The sequence below is a fragment of the Poecilia reticulata genome, linkage group LG17, assembly GCF_000633615.1.
Source record: "Poecilia reticulata strain Guanapo linkage group LG17, Guppy_female_1.0+MT, whole genome shotgun sequence".
Taxonomy (NCBI): Eukaryota; Metazoa; Chordata; class Actinopteri; order Cyprinodontiformes; family Poeciliidae; genus Poecilia; species Poecilia reticulata.
This window is the reverse complement of record NC_024347.1, coordinates 24,113,764-24,131,528: the sequence shown is the minus strand read 5'-3', so window position 1 is coordinate 24,131,528 and position 17,765 is coordinate 24,113,764. Positions and strand designations below refer to the sequence as shown.

Below are 17,765 nucleotides of genomic sequence, written 5' to 3'. Positions count from 1 at the left end.
TTTCTTTAATATTTAAGCATACTTTTGTGTTTACCTGCGGCCAAYGTGCCTGTTAGGAATCCTCAATCATGAGGTATGTCAGGTTTCCGCAGGTTGAATTTTCTCTGTGAATGTGTCCTTCTCATCATGTGCCAAATAGTATGTAGTCACATCCTCTGCCAAGTTTCACAGAAGCGTTCCTCAGTTAGTGGGAGGGAGCACACATTGACCAGCGGTTGGAGATGCTTAAATGATTAAGCATAGTAAGTTGTACCAGGTAAGTATTTTCTACGAGGTTTTCTCAAGTTGTCTTTTCCAGAGACCGTTTGAAAACCTGATTCAGACGAGATAAACCTAATCTAGTCTGAGTAGGAGTTGTTCACCAGCCTCATACCTGTCATTCAGATCAGYGCTCCCAGGCAGGAGAAAAAAAACAAAACATGACACCCACACAGGGTCAGATGTGAAGATTAAGGCTGTGAACCAGACGTAAACACAAACAAAACCTCAAATTGAAGAAAACGTCTTTCATATTGGATGTTTAATCGACTGTTTGCCAAAATATGACTAACGTCCTGCTTCAGATATGCAGTATTTCATGTTATGTCCTCATAAAAGCCACAAACATGTTCCAACGTAATKAATTGTTTGCCAAAGTTTTCTGTAAAAGGCAACACCRGTTGCTGTGCACTGTCAATCAGCTGGCTGAAAGCGAGTTTCTACTGTTCCCTTATAGGAAGAAATTTGTCTTTCCACACTGAACCATGTCTACAATGTTACGCTAGACTCTTGTGACTTCCAACAGGAACCAATAATTATAGTTTTAGATAAGACATCCTACGCAYTATACATATTTGTGATGTTTTCAAGTTGATCTTTATCTTGATTTCTAGAACAATGAAAGTTATTGCTTTAAAAAGTTTGCTTCCAGACTTGGCAAACCAGCTACGTSAGAGTTAAAAAACAACAACCCTGAAAGATAAATAAAACATTCTGATTTGATAGAGTCATGTTCCCAATGTACCAAGATCATATCTTTCACTTCTGCTATGGTTGCATGAGAATAAAAGAGTTTTTTTGACAAGAAAAACTGAGGATGGCAGAGCAACAAGTGAATCTACCCACTGTAAATTTGAAGACGATCCTGTMTTCAAATCTAGTCTCAGAAATGAACTGGTTTGGTTTGAATGCAGGTGTGCACGCCGCGAAAGCAGCAAGTTAACAATAACGCAAGGCATTCTGGGTAAATACAACCAAAACAAATGAGAGTGTCTAGCGCTAGCAGAAATGCATCATGGTGTTTTGCCAAAGACAAAAGAGAAAATCCAACAACCGCTAAAATCTGTTTTTGTTTACATTTTATGAAGGACAAAGTTGCGCTCGAGTTTTCTTCAGAGCTTTTTGCGTCGCTTTCTTCAGTGGCTCTTGGTGTAGCGCCACCACAGGCGAGGAGGGGAACAGGTTTTTCACACAGTGCAGTGTGAAAGTGAACCGCACCAGCTGAAAATGTAACAAATGTTGCAACTTTTTGTCCCCAGATGGACCGAGTCCACCGGACTATCAGGTATGAAAGCATTTTAGAGTGTAACGCATTTTAGAGATGCGCTCTAAAATGTAACACGTGTGTTACTTCCTTCCACAAATTTGAAAATGTGTTTTTATTTTTAAGTCAACACCCCTTGTTTCCCACTGAGGAGTCTTGAGAACAATCGTTTGATTTTCCTGGTGCTGAATGTCACTCAAAATTCCAGTTTGTTTCCAAAAGTACATTTTCCCCATGTAATCTGAAACCATTTCTATAGTTTCATATATAAAAATATTAAAACAACCCAGGCTTAGATGACAATTTAAACATGAATTCTTCTAAAACTTAGTTTGCCTAATATCTTTAGTTTTTGTTAATAGTTAAAAAATGGATATCAGATTAATAGTAAATGTAATACTGATTTTTCTAATATTCAGTGTTAATTTACTGAAGAGTAATCCTGATTGATATGCTATAATCTACATTCATGTGGTAAATATCGCTAAAGCATTTTAAAAAAAGATACATTTTTAGATCATAGTACTCATTTACGAAGATTAATGTAGATTATTGAGTCTCTGTGACAGACACACAATCTTCAGCACCAGCTCATTCTGACTCATATTTATTAAAGAATGTCTGCATCCTCATGCAGGACAAACTTAAAGCAATGACCTCACRCTCTCCCAGTGCAAACAATAACTAGTCTGTGCTCATCCGTCCTGCGTTTCTCACTCCAACACGTCTTCGACCGTTGCCCGCAGCTTGACTCACATCCTTTCCAGTTTTCCTGTGTGTTTACGGAGGAATAACACTTACCTGCTAACAATATTACGCGGCTCTGAGTATTAAAAGTTGCACTGTTGGGCGGTTTTTTTCCACTTGGATGAGATGGAAAGAAACCATCCATGGTGCCCCCACTTCTCTGTTTTTCTAAACAGAGTTTTTCCCTCCATTAAACCATCCACTGCAGTGATGTCACGCAAGAAATGACGCGAGCAGATGATGGAACAGTTTTCTCTAAATATACATTTAATGACCGAAAACAGCGTGGTTACAGACAGAGAAAAGGAAAGCAGGTGTCAGGGTGCTTCCTGTGCAGCCTATACTCAAAGTTTTTAGCATCTTTTGCAAAGCTGAAATAAATTTGTGGAGTCAAAGCGGACAAACAAAAATAAAACACGTGAAGGCGATGTTTTGGCATGTATCTACGGCATCCCATGCAGCTCATAATACAAAATGTTTTGCTTTAAATTTACAGTTCTGTAACTAATAACACTGAGTTCATTAACATGTAACACATATATACAAATAATGAACAAAATGACAAGGAATTGTGGCAAAACAAAGCAGCTTCATACAAAGAACACGTACTGTAACTGAGTGGCCGTTGTGCAGGTGATTACAGTAACTTTACATGGGAATTGTAACATTTTAAACTGTCTGACCCACTGCGACAGATTGTAGCTCTGCGGCGTTTAAGTGGATGTAAACATTCTTCCTGCTTTCCTCGATCTCCATCATTTCCAGATCCAATCAACCGTAACATAATCACGTTTCTGAAGCTCGCCTAACCCAAGCCTCCTTCTAATAATTGCATTGATCGTGAATGGATAGAGGTTTAACGAATTGAGAGMTATACAACTAAAGTAAATACTGACAGTCCTCTTATCTCCTGACTGCCACCTGCCTTCCTCAGCGCATTAGAGCCTCGACTCCACCCCGTCTTGACTTCCACCTGCCCACGTACCTACTGGGTCCGGAGCTGGTAATCTGTGGAGGAAATTGACGAGACTTAATCAAATGTGCAAATGAAAAGTAGGGAATCCGAGAGAAAATCARCAGCTGATGCTTTCCACCCCGGATTGGATGAAATACGAAGGAAATGAGAGGAGGATGTTTGGTAATTAGTGGCGATATTAGCCACAAGCCCAACATGTGCAACTCTGGTAATCTCACGATGATGAGCAGGGGGAAGCTCGAGAAAATAAAGCTCACTTTCTCACATTTGGCAGGGCGTTGCCACATTGCCTCATGTTCTGCTCTGTATCCCCTTTTCATAGAACTGCTTCTCTGCAAGGTTAGTTCCCACCACATTGCACAGCATTGGGCAACAGTTGCCTAATACCTGCACATATGGGCACTTTGCACAGTTGCAGATGAACCCGTGACCTACCTCCGTTCTGGGTGATGTAGCGCACCCAYGGTAGCGCCTGGTAGCCGCTCTTCTCTATGATCTTCAGGTAACGCACCTGCAGGACCAGAGAGAAAAAATATGTATATCTGAAGAAAAAGTCAATCTGAGCAGCTGAAAGCAACATTTCAGACACATTTAGAACTTTTTATTTTGATGGAGTCAGAGCTGCTGATCTCCTGGTTTGGTTACTGATCAACCAAACTAAASTATATCTACATTTTTTAGACAACACCTGTTAGATTTGACATCAACATTAATGTCTGTCCTCAGCTGGTGCGGTTTGCTTTCCCACTGCACTGCGTGAAACGAACCAAATCCTTTGAAAAACCTGTTCCTCTCCTTGCCTGTGGTGGCGCTACACCAGTAACCACTGAAGTAAATGACACCAAAACTGTTCTCTTTTCTTTTTGGTAAAAGACCACTAGTCTGTTCACCTGCTAGCAGTAGACTGTCTCATTTGTTTTGTCTGCATTTACCCAAAATGCCCTCCGCTGTAGTCCGCTTTCTGCTTTTGGAGCGGTCTCTGGTCCGCTTAGCGTTCACATCTGAATTCAAACCGCACCAGATTTCATTGGAGTTTTTAGATGAACCAGAGTTCCATTTTTGTGGTCCGCAKCAGAAATGAACCATAATTTGATTACTGGATCTTATTTAGGAGGATYACAGAAAAGAGAGGTGAACAAATRACATACCACACTTTTCAGAATTTGAGAAATTCACATTTAATTTTCTTTTCAATTTGYAATCATGCACWACGTTGCATGTAAAATCCCAATGAAACACGTTGAATATTGCGGTATAAAATGACACGATGAAAGCTCAAGGGTACTTTTTCAAAACATTTGTTAAATTCCCATTGGTGAGGTCAAACCGATGCTGATCTGAGATTATTCCGCCTGAAGCTGTAAGCGTCTCACATCAAACGCTGTCTGCACCTGTAAGCTTGTGCCGAGCTGCAGGCTGTAGTAGGAGTCGTGTCGTTGATGAGGAAGAAGTAGTGTGAGTCACACGAAAAGAAGGAAGCAGCTTTCAAGGGACACACTATGTTAATTTACATAACTGTAGTTTTTTGTGTGATGCCTGTGAGGAAGAAAAGTGCACATCAGCACAAATAAGCTACAACTTTCACAAGATAACCGATATTTCAGCTGCCTGGTGTTACCACAGAGCTGAATGTCGAGAATAAATGCTAAAAATACTCGTCCAGTCTTAGCGCTATTGAACTGGATTGCAGAACGTTTTTCCCCATCAGATGGGGAAATAAAACCGTGAAGGAAACTTAAAGATTCTGTAGTTTTACTGAAGTATTGCTTTAGTTGACTCAATGAAACGCTTTAATGATTTTTGTGTGCGTTTATGCAAAGAAGGCCTACAACGCCCATACCCAGGACATCTTTCATGCTTCAATGAGCTCCTGCTGTCAAAACATTCTCACACTTAACATTCAGCAGGAGAAAAAAATAAATAAAAGAAAGCAGAAAGTTGCAATCTGATGTGATAACCTCCCCGTCGTCTTGGCTGTTCCCAGCTGAAACTAGGACAGACRGCGCAGGAATTTGTGAATCAGAGCCCTGGGAAGGAAGGCCACGGCACCGGCCGCCTTGTTATTACCTTCCTCTGCTCTCTGTGAGGTCAGAGCGAGCGCCGTGGTCACCGAAGACATGACGACAAAACACGCAGACGCGGGATCGCCGAGTCTGCCGGCGCAGCAGTTCTTCCTCRCATGCCGCAGCCAAACGCTCGTCCCGGCCTGGCCGTGGGCTCGCAGTCAGCAAAACCTCCGTAAAATATCATTATGGCTTCGTAAGATGAGAAGGGAACAGGAGGATGTTTGTAGTATACCGTTTGGTAAGTAYAGACTGCATGTGTGGTCTGGATTTATCAGGCTGCTTGTAGATGGCATGGCCAGAAAGGAAAGAGAGAAGGAAAAAAAAATTCACATCTGCAAACTTGTTTGAGTTCTCTCACCTACATTSAAAAACACGCTCTTATTTCCACCAGACCAACGTGTGGGGTTACATGGTTTTCCAGTTAAATGTATAAGGTGGAGCTGCTTGCATCATACATGCTTCACATGTGCGCTCCCCTACACTTAGTGGTGGAGTTAAGAGAAACTTTCTCATGCTTTGATATTTACATGCGTCTAATTAAACTTCACGGCCTCTTCTCACACGTAGAGAGTGGTGTCACTTGGCTGCATTAGAGCCTGCGACCCAGTCTGCAGTCGCCCTGTAATAAGGGGAAGGTTGCACGCTTCACACAGGAGTCTGATGGGAACTGGGATCTTGGTAGGTTGTTTTTGAAAATGGATGATGAGCCATCAGTTCTGGCATGGGAAAAAAAAATTGATTTTGGTTGCAAAAAGCAGAGCCGCAGWGGGACTGTGAAGGATAAAGCTGCTTCTTTACGACTCTTATCTCAACTGACAAATTCAACAGGAAAAACTCTCAGATCATTTAGGAAATGATACTTCTTGACATTTTTCACATATTATGATTCAATCACAACCTTTGATGCGTTTTATTAGTTTATGTGACAACTGTGAAGTGGAAGGAAAAGGATATAGCTCTTTKAGGAGTTGGACGATATGGTTTCAAAATAAAATCTCTTATTTTTYCACACCAAATCTGATTTTAATTGATTCTTTTCTTAAACAGGACAYATCACGCAAACGTGTAGCTARGCAGTTTGCATCCATGCATGTTTGTGTTAAAATGGCCCAGTCAAAGTTCAGATCTTAAAATTCTTTATCAAATCAGATTCAGCTTGAGCTGTGCTGCAGAGAATGTGCAAAAATTTCAGTCTCTGGGTGTGAAAAGAATAGAGCTCCTATTTAGAAAAAATGTTTGGTCGTGTTTTTGAAAAACATTTATTATTTTTTATTTAGCTTCTTAATTAACCCACAATTTCAATTCAATTTAGTAATAAAAAAGCAAAACTTTCGCAACTCCTATCATTAAAACATCTTCAAAAAGTCGTTGTCTTGCAGTGAATCTACAGAGGCCTCTGACTAAAGACTGTCTGTATGACAGTCTGACTGCTATGACATGCTAACAGTTAAATATGCAGGCAGCAGAGACAATATTCTACACYAACATGTCCTGGATGACATCATCAGTTGTTGRCAAGCTGTGCTAATCCACCTCATTTGCTTTTGCCGCTCCCCTTTAAGTCTCTGTCTGGCCGYGTAGTTAGAAAGATTTTTTTAGTCGGCGATCTGAGGAGACTATTTTGRACTTGCTCTTCATTCACGTAGCCTCTTTTTCAACTCCTGGGATTTGGGGTCATAGTTCAGGTATTATTTGAGCAGGGTTTCCCTCAGTGGCGGGCCACCAGRCTTTACTTGTGCCCCCACCAGGCTAAGCRTTGCTTATTTACTAAATAAAATAAAAAAATTTGCATTTTTTAAGACTCTATAGTTGGTGTTTAGATATTAATCTTCCAATCTTTCAATAACACATAATTGTCAAATGATATTTTCAAATTTCCTGTCAACTTTAAACATTTTTTTAACTCAAAATATGACGGACCGAGAGCTCCAACCACCGGGCGTAGCAAGTTTTCTGGGGGAAAGCTTGTTTTGAGCATTTGAGATGCTAATCAGCAAAATGAATAGAACTAATATAGAATGCAYGCATCAAAAATAACTAGTATAGCCTMRCTACTTCAAATGCTGCTGCCACAAAAGAKGCATTATTCTGGAATTTGTGTTTATCAGATTAAACTGCATTAAAATGCACTGAAGTTTGTGGTTGTAATGTGACAAAATGTTAAAAAGTTCAAGGGGTATTTAAAAAAAAAAAAAGAGGGGGAGTTAGTGGTTGAAACACGTTAGAAAAAATCGTTTGGGTGTTGTGTGGCATACACAAACCGACCTTTACAGGTGGCTTCCTTTCAGGAAGTTCGATAGTTTGCAGAAGCAAGATGGTCTTTTTATTTTCCAGCTGTTAAAAAAAAAATTTCACAGCCAAATCAATTTTCTACCTCTACATGAGAACGGAAAATGTATGACTTTTTCCACTCTGTATTTGTTTGTTTCTTCAGGTAACTTTAAGGTCAGGAAGATGCTCGTGTAGTAAACACTGGAAAAAAAAAAAAACTGTTGATCTGAGAAAATTCAAACCAACTTACAGTTAAAGGTTGCCTTGTTCTCAAAGCTGCGGCAATAACACTTGTAGGGTGTGTCCAGATTGAAGCGAACAGGAAACCCTCATGTGTTTGAATACAAGTCATCAAGGTTTGTAGAAAACCACAAAAGAGGATCTACCACAACAGCGCAGATGAGCAAGTCAGAAGTTCATCAGAGCAGAGATCGCACTGGCCATTGGCAATGTATGACTTTGCACTCTTAGGCTTTTTGGATCAAATTGAGAAAAACGATTTGCTTTCACAACGTAAGCATCTTATTGTCTTCTGCATTATTTTTAATTTAATAAAGACTTGAAGGGATTTAGTTCATTTACTGCAGAATTAAGGCGAAACAAGTGAAAACCCGCCTTTATGGTCGCTCTGTTCATGCAAGCATTTACAAGACGAATAGAGAATTATCGGTAAATCATTGCAGCTCATTCGGCTAACTATGAAAAATCACAACAACTCACATTACAACTTATCATGCATATCAATTATCTTTGGACTGAGCGTCTTGTTTCCGAGTGGGCTGCATAATAACCGAGCAACTTAATAACATTTTACTGAGGAAGATGGGAAATGTGGGGAAGCTGGAAAATGTGACCTTTTGGCTCGTTTAATGATTCATACAGAAAACAGCACTTAAAGTTGGGGCATAAACGCGACTCTGTGAGCATGATGAAGGTCCAACATCAGCCTGGAGGTATTAACTGCAGGTTTATTCTAGAACTCATTGCCCAAAATATGCAGCTTGTTATTGAGGCAAGTTTAGAAACTGAATGTTTACATATAATGTGAATGCTTGCTTTGTTACTGGAGCACTCAGCCCTCAAACCAAAATAACCAGAGTTGGTTGGTTACTGAAATACAAGCAGCTGATCTGGAGTCAGAGTGCTTTCAGCTCATTCATATCTGCTTTTAACAAACAGGATTAAACATTTACCAGCAGACAAAGTGCATTTTTTTAATATTACTAACTGTACAGATTCTCTATGCTGTATGAGTTGGCGAGATAAACTCAGGTCTATGTCTAACCTTGCTTGTCACAGTTACAGAGTTTATTTTAAATTAGTTGCTGCTCTAACTGTAGATGTGGGTAAGTTTAGATAAGTTTTAACTGAAATTTTCTTCAGGCTAATGGTATCTCCTGTTGTCATTCCTATTTKGAAGAGCGGCCATCTCATGCTAAAACATCAGGGAAGCAGGAAGTCAAACATTATTAAGTAAAAGTTTCCTGTTAAGCTGATGAACATGAAGAAAATAAGTTGTAAGAGGCAAAAACAGGTGTGGAGCTAGTAAAAAAATKAACAATTTATTTATTTTGTTATTTCTTAGGCTGTTATGTCAACTATAATTATCTCCATGGGGGATAATAACGTTATACAATATCTCAATAATGTGATTTGTGTTTGTTGTATTGTCAGATTGTTCCAATTTATAAATTAGGATCTTTAAGCTTTTTATTTTGTTCTGGGACTGGGAGAACCGTTTTAAAACAACAATAATGAAAAGTTTTAAAGCCTGTGATAAGGCATGAAGCATTCCAGACTAAAAGAATTGCATCCGACAAACATAAAACTGGGAATGTAATTATCCAGAGGTTCACATAYGATATAATATTCTCAAATGAGGCCAAGTATCGTTTCCTCCCCTGACCAGGACATGGGAAAGCGTAATTTGGTGTTGTGGTGCCACACGTATAATCACAGGACAACTGTAATCATACAGTAAAYGCAACACATGTGTCAGCCTGTGGTCAGCATGAGGGGAAACCTGAAATATAAACATTAACGTCTCGCTGTTGCATGGAAATTACAATCAAAATCCTATTAATCTACAGCCTGGTTCTAGAAATGACGGTTTATCGTGCTGTCATTATGATCAAACCAGAGGGCCAAGTTCAGGTTGATGAGCACTTGACTTCTCTACAAGTTTACTTTAGTACAGAGACGGTTTAAAAGTGCTCCTGCGCTGCCCCCTCTGGCCTAAAACTAGAATGACGCTGCTGGATCAGAACATGCATTATGTTTGAATCAGCAACAACATGAACAATAAACTCTGTACGGTTGACTRAGCAGGTTTAGAGAATGTTTTGAACTTTTCTGCTCAGGTTTAAGAGAAATGTTTGTGGGATTACTGCTCGACAGGGGTCAGATGTGTGCCAAGCCTACCTGGATCCCTGAGGTGGTGAAGTACGGGATTTCAAACTTGACACTGATTGGTGGTTTCCCCTCTTTGTCCTCAGCCTCAACGCTCGGCAACCCGAAGTGCGCCCGCATCAAGTACTCCTTTCCTCCCTGCCACAGGGTGCGACAAGCTTTTTAGCACAAYGTAATGATGCGCGATTAAAACTGGATTATTTTTAATGTTACTTTCCACTGAATAATACTAACACATATTTGTCGTCAATAACAGCAGAGCTACAAATAAACGCATGAAAAATAACAAGGATATTACATAACAAAAGCTGGATTAGGAGCYGAATTTAACAAGAAACAGCCTTCAGTTGTTTGTAAACCGTCACTGTGAAACTACTAAGTCACGTTTTGTGCTCACAGGGAAAGACTTGATTGACCAGACGATCTCGCTGTTCTCGGGCACCCACTTCACGCTGCCCACTGTGGTCTTGAACTTGGGTGAGTCAGCGTCCGTTGGCACAGGAATGTGAATCTCCACGTTGTTGGCGGTGGAGCGCCTCTTGAACTGGCTCTTCGCCTGAGAGAGGAAGAACAGGCAGGGCGAGTTTAAAACAACGCGCTGCCTGAGCTGGGACTTAAATGTAGCTTGACATAAGAATTATACAGTCAGGAGTTTCGTTCTTTACAAGATCCATGAGTCAGTATAGCTCGCAATGCACGTGAAGRCACTTTAGACCGGCCTTTACAACCGAACCTTTTCTTGTTATTGTTTGTGTTTTTACAGGAACCATGAGACCAGGGTGCAGCAGCGGTGCGGATGACAGCAGTTAATCCATGTGCTGAGAAAGCATCCTACCTTTATCATGTACTCGATCCGGCTGTGAGAGTGCTTCTCGATGACAGACTCGATCCAGATCAGGGGCTTCACCTGCCAGACCATGTAATCAGGATTAAATATTTACACACAGATGGTTTCAGAGCTTCTCTCAAGGGCTTGATAGTTTAAATAGCGAGTCCCGGTCGCCATCTAGTGGATGTTTCCCTTTACTACACCGAGAATTACACAAGAAAATAGTCGGAGATTAACTGTTACAGCACGTGTGTCAAACTCAAGTTGCTTTTTATGTGGCCCTCTGGACTTCAAATTACATCAATAAATCCCTCCAGTTTTCCACAAACCTGCAAAATTATCACAAAATCAACAGTTTCCCACATTTTTTTCTGATTTTTACAGCAAATTGCTCTCAAAAAGGGCCAAAAACATTGGGTTTAAGTGACAGCTGCCTCAACATTAATTGATATCAAGCTATAACCCGTGTTTGATACAACAACATCATACATTAGTGCAAATATCAGAAACATTCCTTACAMATATTTCTAAATTAGTACCACAAAATCTGTTTTTTTTTTATTGCAAAAGAAAAATGTGAAAAGATGTTCAATATTATTTAATTTTAAGAAACGCTTATTGAATGCTGAAGCAACTATTTACTGACATTTTAACAAATTAATGGGTTTTATCTATACATTCTAGCACAACCGGCCCTTTAAGAACATTYAGATTTTKGAGATAGGCCAAGATGAAGATGAGTTTGACATCCCTAAGTTTTAGAAAATGAAAGTGTCATCAAAAAGTTTGTTTCAACATAGGGTAAATTTGAMATTTTTCAACSAAATATTACAGCTAGAAGCCCATAACATTGGAATATTACAAGTAGCCTCAGTTGTCTTAAAGCTTTTTCCCAATCAGCGACGCAACAATCCACTTTTTTCRCTTYCAACATCAATATCTGAGGTTTAGAATCRACAGATACAATCTGACGCAAWAAAGTATTGCTAAATTGACTTAAAGCAGAACATCTGGATCATCGCTTCAACTGCCTGAGTTAAATATTAACCACTAATTGTTTTATGATTTGCAAACAGTAATTAAACGTTTCTAATTCTCTCTGGTGCTTCTATTCGGGGAAATGAAGATTATTCAAACAAACGTGAGAAAAAGAGAACGAGAACACGGTGTTAAGTAGCTAACATTTAAGAAGCACTTTCTGCCATCATAAAAGTCTGAATCACATGCAATCAAACTGAAGGACAAGCAGGGTTGAGTTTTAATTTGCTTTTGTCATCTCTTTTTCCGARAAATCCCTTGAATTGCGACATTCAAGAAATCTCTGAGTTTCCTGTGCAGTGATTGTTTTTCCGAGGAGTTGCACTACAGATTCACAACACAATAAACTTTTAACAAAGGAAAACCTCCTGCATTATGCCTTCATATGCTCTTCTAGAAAACATTTATACCTCCAGTAAATTATAGRTTTTTACATGTGTAATGAAAAAGTCAGAAATAAAATATCTAAATGTCCTGCAATCAAAACGTCYGGTGTTAAAAAATAATCAGACCAGTGGAAAGCAGATGAAATCTGGAAGAATCTGGAGATAATGCGTTCTTGTTTACAAAAAAAACCCTTTTGAGGCGTTACTTACATGAGTGTTCAAGCGGTAAGACATGAGCTCAAACTCTCCATCTGGAGGAATGAAGGAGATGGTGCGGTCATTCTCAAAGCGAGAAAGACGGACACACTGGTGAAACTTGACGTCCTCCAGCTCTACYGATTTACTCTTCCCTCCTGGACAAAAAAAAAATATTTATCAAGAACAATTAGGTCTACGTTGAGCTGTACTTTGAAACTTTTGTGGTACGTCACAGTAGCCAGAAAATAGCTTATCTGAGATTAACTGAAAGCAGATTTGTATCATTTGTATGGAAGCATCTTGATAAGTTGCAACCAAAACGTTTATTTCTGTTTCTCGTGCATGGAAGCCGAACATTTGTTTTTCCTTAGCTGTAAATCATCATCAAAGTTGAAGAGAAATAAATCGATTAAAACATATGAGTCAGTGCCTTTTAGACCTGAATTAGTGAAATAAACGTACATTTTGATGAGATTTTAATATGTTGAGATGCTGCAGTGAAGAACTTACGTCCGGTGTTTTCAAACAGAACCTTGTCGTTCAGWCCCAGCCGCAGCTCAGGCATCCCAGACAGGAAAACCCGCATCTTAATGGAACCAACAATCTCACTGCGCAAAACATTCCCATTGGCACTAACCTGAAAATAAGGAGATTTAAAACTTCAWTGAGTCAGAAAGAAAAATAAATGATTATAGAAAGTGTTGTTCACTTCATTAGATCATAAAAACACAAGACCAACTTGAGATTCAGTGTTGTGACGCACACAAGGAGGAAAGACACAATCAGCGTTACTGAAGCTCCTTAAGCAACTCTGGCCTTTAAAACAAGGAGTTCCTACCAGGAGGTTCACTGACTCAATGACGTCCAGGAAGACTTCGTTCTTCCTGTACTTGATGCCCTCTGACCTCCAGGAGACGGCGTTAGTAACAGTGGCTGGGGGTCGCGGTGCGCCGGTGTCTAGTTTGTGTCCCTCTTGGGTTATGTATCTGAGAAGTGRAAAAAAAACAAYCAAACAATGTCAAMACAACCTGGAAAAAGAAAATTAGCTTTCTGTGTTGCCATGTTCCCAGCAGTCMAAGGAGAACAAAGACTCCCCTGGCTATTAAAGACGGACTGTGTGACTTATTACTGTACTCAGCCTGAACAGAGGTGGGAAATCCAGTTAGTTTGCTACATATTTGCTTCATTCTCATTCCTGTTAGGCTAAAGTTTGCTATCTCATCATGATGCAGACRGTAAACTTTGCTTTGCAAGGAAGATTACAGGAAACAGAAAGGAGGTAAAGTTAGTGTGATTTTAGTGACATCTAYTGGCCAATCTGCACATTTGCACAGATCTGCTTACTCATCTGCATTTACTGTTTAAAAACAAAACRCATATTTATAGGCAGAATATATAATTTCTGAATATGTACAAACAGATTAACCTATTTAAAAGACACACATTTTGAGTTATATGTGGCACTGATTCACAAAAARGAGATTTAATCAAATTTTAACCAGCCTTTTTTTAAAGACATCTCTATTATTTTAATTATGTTTGGTAAAAAGTGTTAATATTTAATATTGTCCAAAACAAGAATATAAGAAGTTTAACTTGAAGTTAATGATGCATTAAGAATKACTAATAACACATTTATATTTTAAAGTAATTTATTTCTAGTTTATTTTAGTTTCAGTTATTTAAACACAACATTAATTATCTTAGGTTTTATTGATTGCACATTCTTCATGGTTTTAGGTTGTTTTTTTTTTTAAATTTGCTTTAAACATTTTTATGAAAGAAGGAATGCATAAAATGCATTCAGATATTACGTAAATTGAAATATTTGTTTCTCATAAATAATAATTAAAAAATCACCCAAAAGAAGAAACATTTTATAAGTTCATAATGATTTTATGCAATACACTCTGAGCAATCATGAACCAAAATCCATTTAATTAGTTCCTCGTGCTGTTTAACTGTTTTATATCTATTATTTTTTGCTGTTTAATTTGTTGACATCCACCTTTTGCACAGCTGGAAAGTAATTAAGTGGCGAGTTAAGCAAAATTAAGAAACAGAAGCAAGAGAAAAGAACAAACACAGCAGGCAATTCATTTTAAACAACATTTAAACTCCGGCTGTTCAAACACAAAGGTAAAACAAACAACACAGAACTKAAACGACTCTTCTGAACTGAATAGCCGAAGCGACTGGAAGWGTTTCCAGGAGGATTTTGAGACCTTTTTACTTTGTTGTGAAGATGGCATCATAAAGGACATATATTTTCAGAAACTGATTCAGAAGCCTAAAAAGTTTTACAAATCTATTTAGATTAGAAGATGTAAAACGGTCGAGAAGAGGGACATTGTTCTCCTGGAAGAACTTCAATTTAATTAATTTATTCAACACAAAAACAAAACATGAGAATCAATTAAATCAAATCAAACATATTTCAAGTCAAAGTTTGAAGAGGATTGTATCGAGTTGCTGACTTTGCAGCACTCGCTCCTCCTGGATGAATATGTAGCGACACACAGGCGCCTGCTTGGTGTCGCCGACTTTGCAGCAATCCTCCGTTTTGCAAAATGAGCGTTGTGAAATGCAGCACTGTCCTGTTGAAAGACCCAGTCATCACTGCATAGAGGAAGTCCCTCAGTGAAAAGAGATCCCCGCTGCAACATCGCCACATAATCAGCCATAATTTGATACTCCCATMCAACCTGAAGCCTGAATCTATTGTTTAATTAGATTAAAATCCTTCCCAGAGCATCATGAAGCTCCTGCAACTSCGCCACATAGAGAACATTAGAAGCCATCAAGATGTGCAGATCATTTTTGTTTGCTTAAAAATGAAATGCTTCCRCCTTTCAAATTTWATTTTWTTWTWTWTTTKTTTTGCAAAATTCAACCATGCAAATTTTTGRGGTGTGAAGACACACATAAAAACACAAAATACACAGTCATAAAACACAAAGTTAACAATTTAAACATTATATTTTGCCGAGTGCCATCAATACACATCAAAATGTTGGCCAGCGTTTCATTTAGCAGGTGAGTGTTYAGTCTAGATTTAAAGGAACTCAGTGTTTCAGCTGTTTTACAATCTTCCAGAAGTTTGTTCCAGATTTGTGGTGCATAGAAGATGAATGCTGCTGAATCTGAATTTAACTTAAATGTAGCATCAGGCCTGGACTCAGTATTAGCAAATGTGTAAAGACGGATAACGAGGACAAAAAAAATCTTTATGAGCAATGATTTACCTGCATACTGACTAATTCACTAGCTCTACTTTTAATCGGTGAATCACTAGTTACCTGCTTTAGGAGGAATCAAAGAAATCAAAACTTACTCTTGCAGAATCTTGCTGTCAGTGGTCTGGGGATAACCAAAGTCCATCAGCTCATCCATCAGCTCATATATGATGACAAAGTTATCTCTAATGCTCTCTTCCTCCAACTCTTTAAAATACTCTGAAAACACCTGAAAAACAGAAACGTAGCCTTATAAYGCTGCAAAACGTTCACCTTTATGTTGAAATATGTATGAAAATGCTGCTATACACCAAACCCAGCAGAGCTTTTCTCATACCTGGATAATTTTGTACAAGAAGGAGAAAACCAGAGACACACTGGCGTTTTTCTTGGATGTGGCAACCACTGACGACAAGCGAGTTAAAGACTCGATAAAACCCATGAAACACAATCAGTGTCAACAATGTCCTYGTGCAAAATCAAATATTTAAATCTAAAGGTTTGAACACAAACAGAACAGTAAAAAGAGTTAGGATACARTAAAGGTTATTGTGTTTGATCCACATGAAACGGACGCCTCCATGAGCCAGGATGGGAGAGAGCGTCCCCTCCTCCTCCTTGTCCATCAGGAGGGTCATGAAGTGCTCGATCTCAGACATGTCCACATCTCCTCGGTAATTACGGCACACCAGGACCTGAAAGAAACAATCAGATGAAGGATTCAGTCTACGACTACCACACCGATGAGAATCGAATGAAATGATCTACATACTGAGCTCTGCTTTGTACATTTTCATCTGTACTTAGTCTGCTCTTTTGTTGCTACAACTAGGAGGCTTATAACCGTCTTTGCACAACACACAGCTGCATCATCAAGCTTTTCYTGGCCGATACCAATTTCTAGTTTTCTTCCAGGTCTGACCTGCCAGAGTTTGAACAGATTCAATCAAAGGTAAAACAGATACATTTTAAACCTCAGCTTATTGACCGGTGCTTCTCTGATGAATCAAGGTTTTTGTTTTCATAAAACACAAATGTCATCCTGTTGACATTTGTGCTTTATGAGAGAAAAAGGAGGAGGTTGGTCATGTGACAAATAGTGATGCAGTGCAGGATCGTGGGGTGTTTAATTGAAGCACAGAAACAATATCAGTTGTGAGGTTGTTGTTTTTTTTGTTTTTTTTAATAGTGTTAAAAGTGTAAGGATATACAGACATAAATAAGATCTGTACATATCGCCCATAACAGCAATATTAATATTGGCCCAATTTTTTCCATCTTTGCACAATTAAGTTAGTGAGGTAGTTTCAGGTTAAATCAGAAGCCTCTTTCAAARAATATGAAAGCAACATGTTGACCCTACGACGCATATTCATGCAWAATATGTTTTATTCAAGGAGAATATTCTTCTTGTGTCARGAGTAAACTTTATGTTTTCCTTTAGCCATTGTTGTGCAAAAAACAAAAGGTTTCGCCAGTACTAAACGTGYCCTCTATATTAGATATCCAACATTACTTTTAAAAAAGCCGAACATGTGTGGAAAAATTTATGTATACGTWTTTGTCATTAGTCCCTAAAGCTTCACCTGAACCGCTGGACACAGAGAAGAAACATCTGTGTCGTATCCTCCCTGCGGCTAACAGCTGGTCACCTGATTCATTGTCAGACAGAATTAAAACTGTTTTTYGTCTTAACCGAATTACTTCATAATCATAATTTAGAAATGTAGACCTTTTAACTGGGGCTAAAACAAAAGAGGCACACACTGACATTTGTCCTCTSTGGTATGAGCCACATTATAATCTGTCAACGGAAAAATGTAGCATGTTGGCTAGGCTAGTTAGCTTAGCAACAGTGCTCGGCTACACCTTACCTTCCCTTTTAAGTCCAACACGTACACCGCACTGGCCGACATCCTGAACCTGTTTTACACGAGCTCAGCTCAGCTCGTTGTATGACCCTCACTGATCGAYACGTGATATTACTCGCTTACATAAAAACATTTAAAAATCTGTCTTTTCATTCATAATACTGAGAAGAAGACGATCCTTCCCGTTTTTTGGACATCMGCAGTACAGCTTGCGAG

At 38.9% G+C, this 17,765-nt stretch overlaps 1 protein-coding gene and 1 long non-coding RNA gene across 3 annotated transcripts in view; one reads left to right on the top strand and one right to left on the bottom strand.

Annotated features, from left to right (window-relative positions):
- LOC103479778 (uncharacterized) overlaps positions 1-10,847 on the top strand; it is a 22,268-nt gene extending 11,421 nt beyond the window's left edge. Inside the window, exons 2-4 of one of the 2 annotated variants that reach the window (XR_535982.1) lie at positions 10,078-10,163; positions 10,391-10,468; positions 10,755-10,847. This is a non-coding gene — a long non-coding RNA (uncharacterized LOC103479778). Of the gene's footprint in view, positions 1-10,048; positions 10,164-10,390; positions 10,469-10,754 lie in introns of those variants that run through there. The other variant, XR_535983.1, reaches the window with a different exon arrangement.
- On the bottom strand, positions 2,508-17,765 carry ap1m1 (adaptor related protein complex 1 subunit mu 1). The gene is made up of 12 exons (XM_008434432.1): positions 17,553-17,765; positions 16,217-16,373; positions 16,016-16,083; positions 15,777-15,907; positions 13,281-13,428; positions 12,953-13,079; positions 12,455-12,597; positions 10,827-10,898; positions 10,389-10,547; positions 10,004-10,129; positions 3,681-3,756; positions 2,508-3,277 (listed from the first exon to the last, which is right to left on the bottom strand). Exons 1-12 carry the CDS (start codon positions 17,592-17,594, stop codon positions 3,255-3,257), a joined length of 1,272 nt encoding a protein of 423 aa, XP_008432654.1. The 5' UTR covers positions 17,595-17,765; the 3' UTR covers positions 2,508-3,254.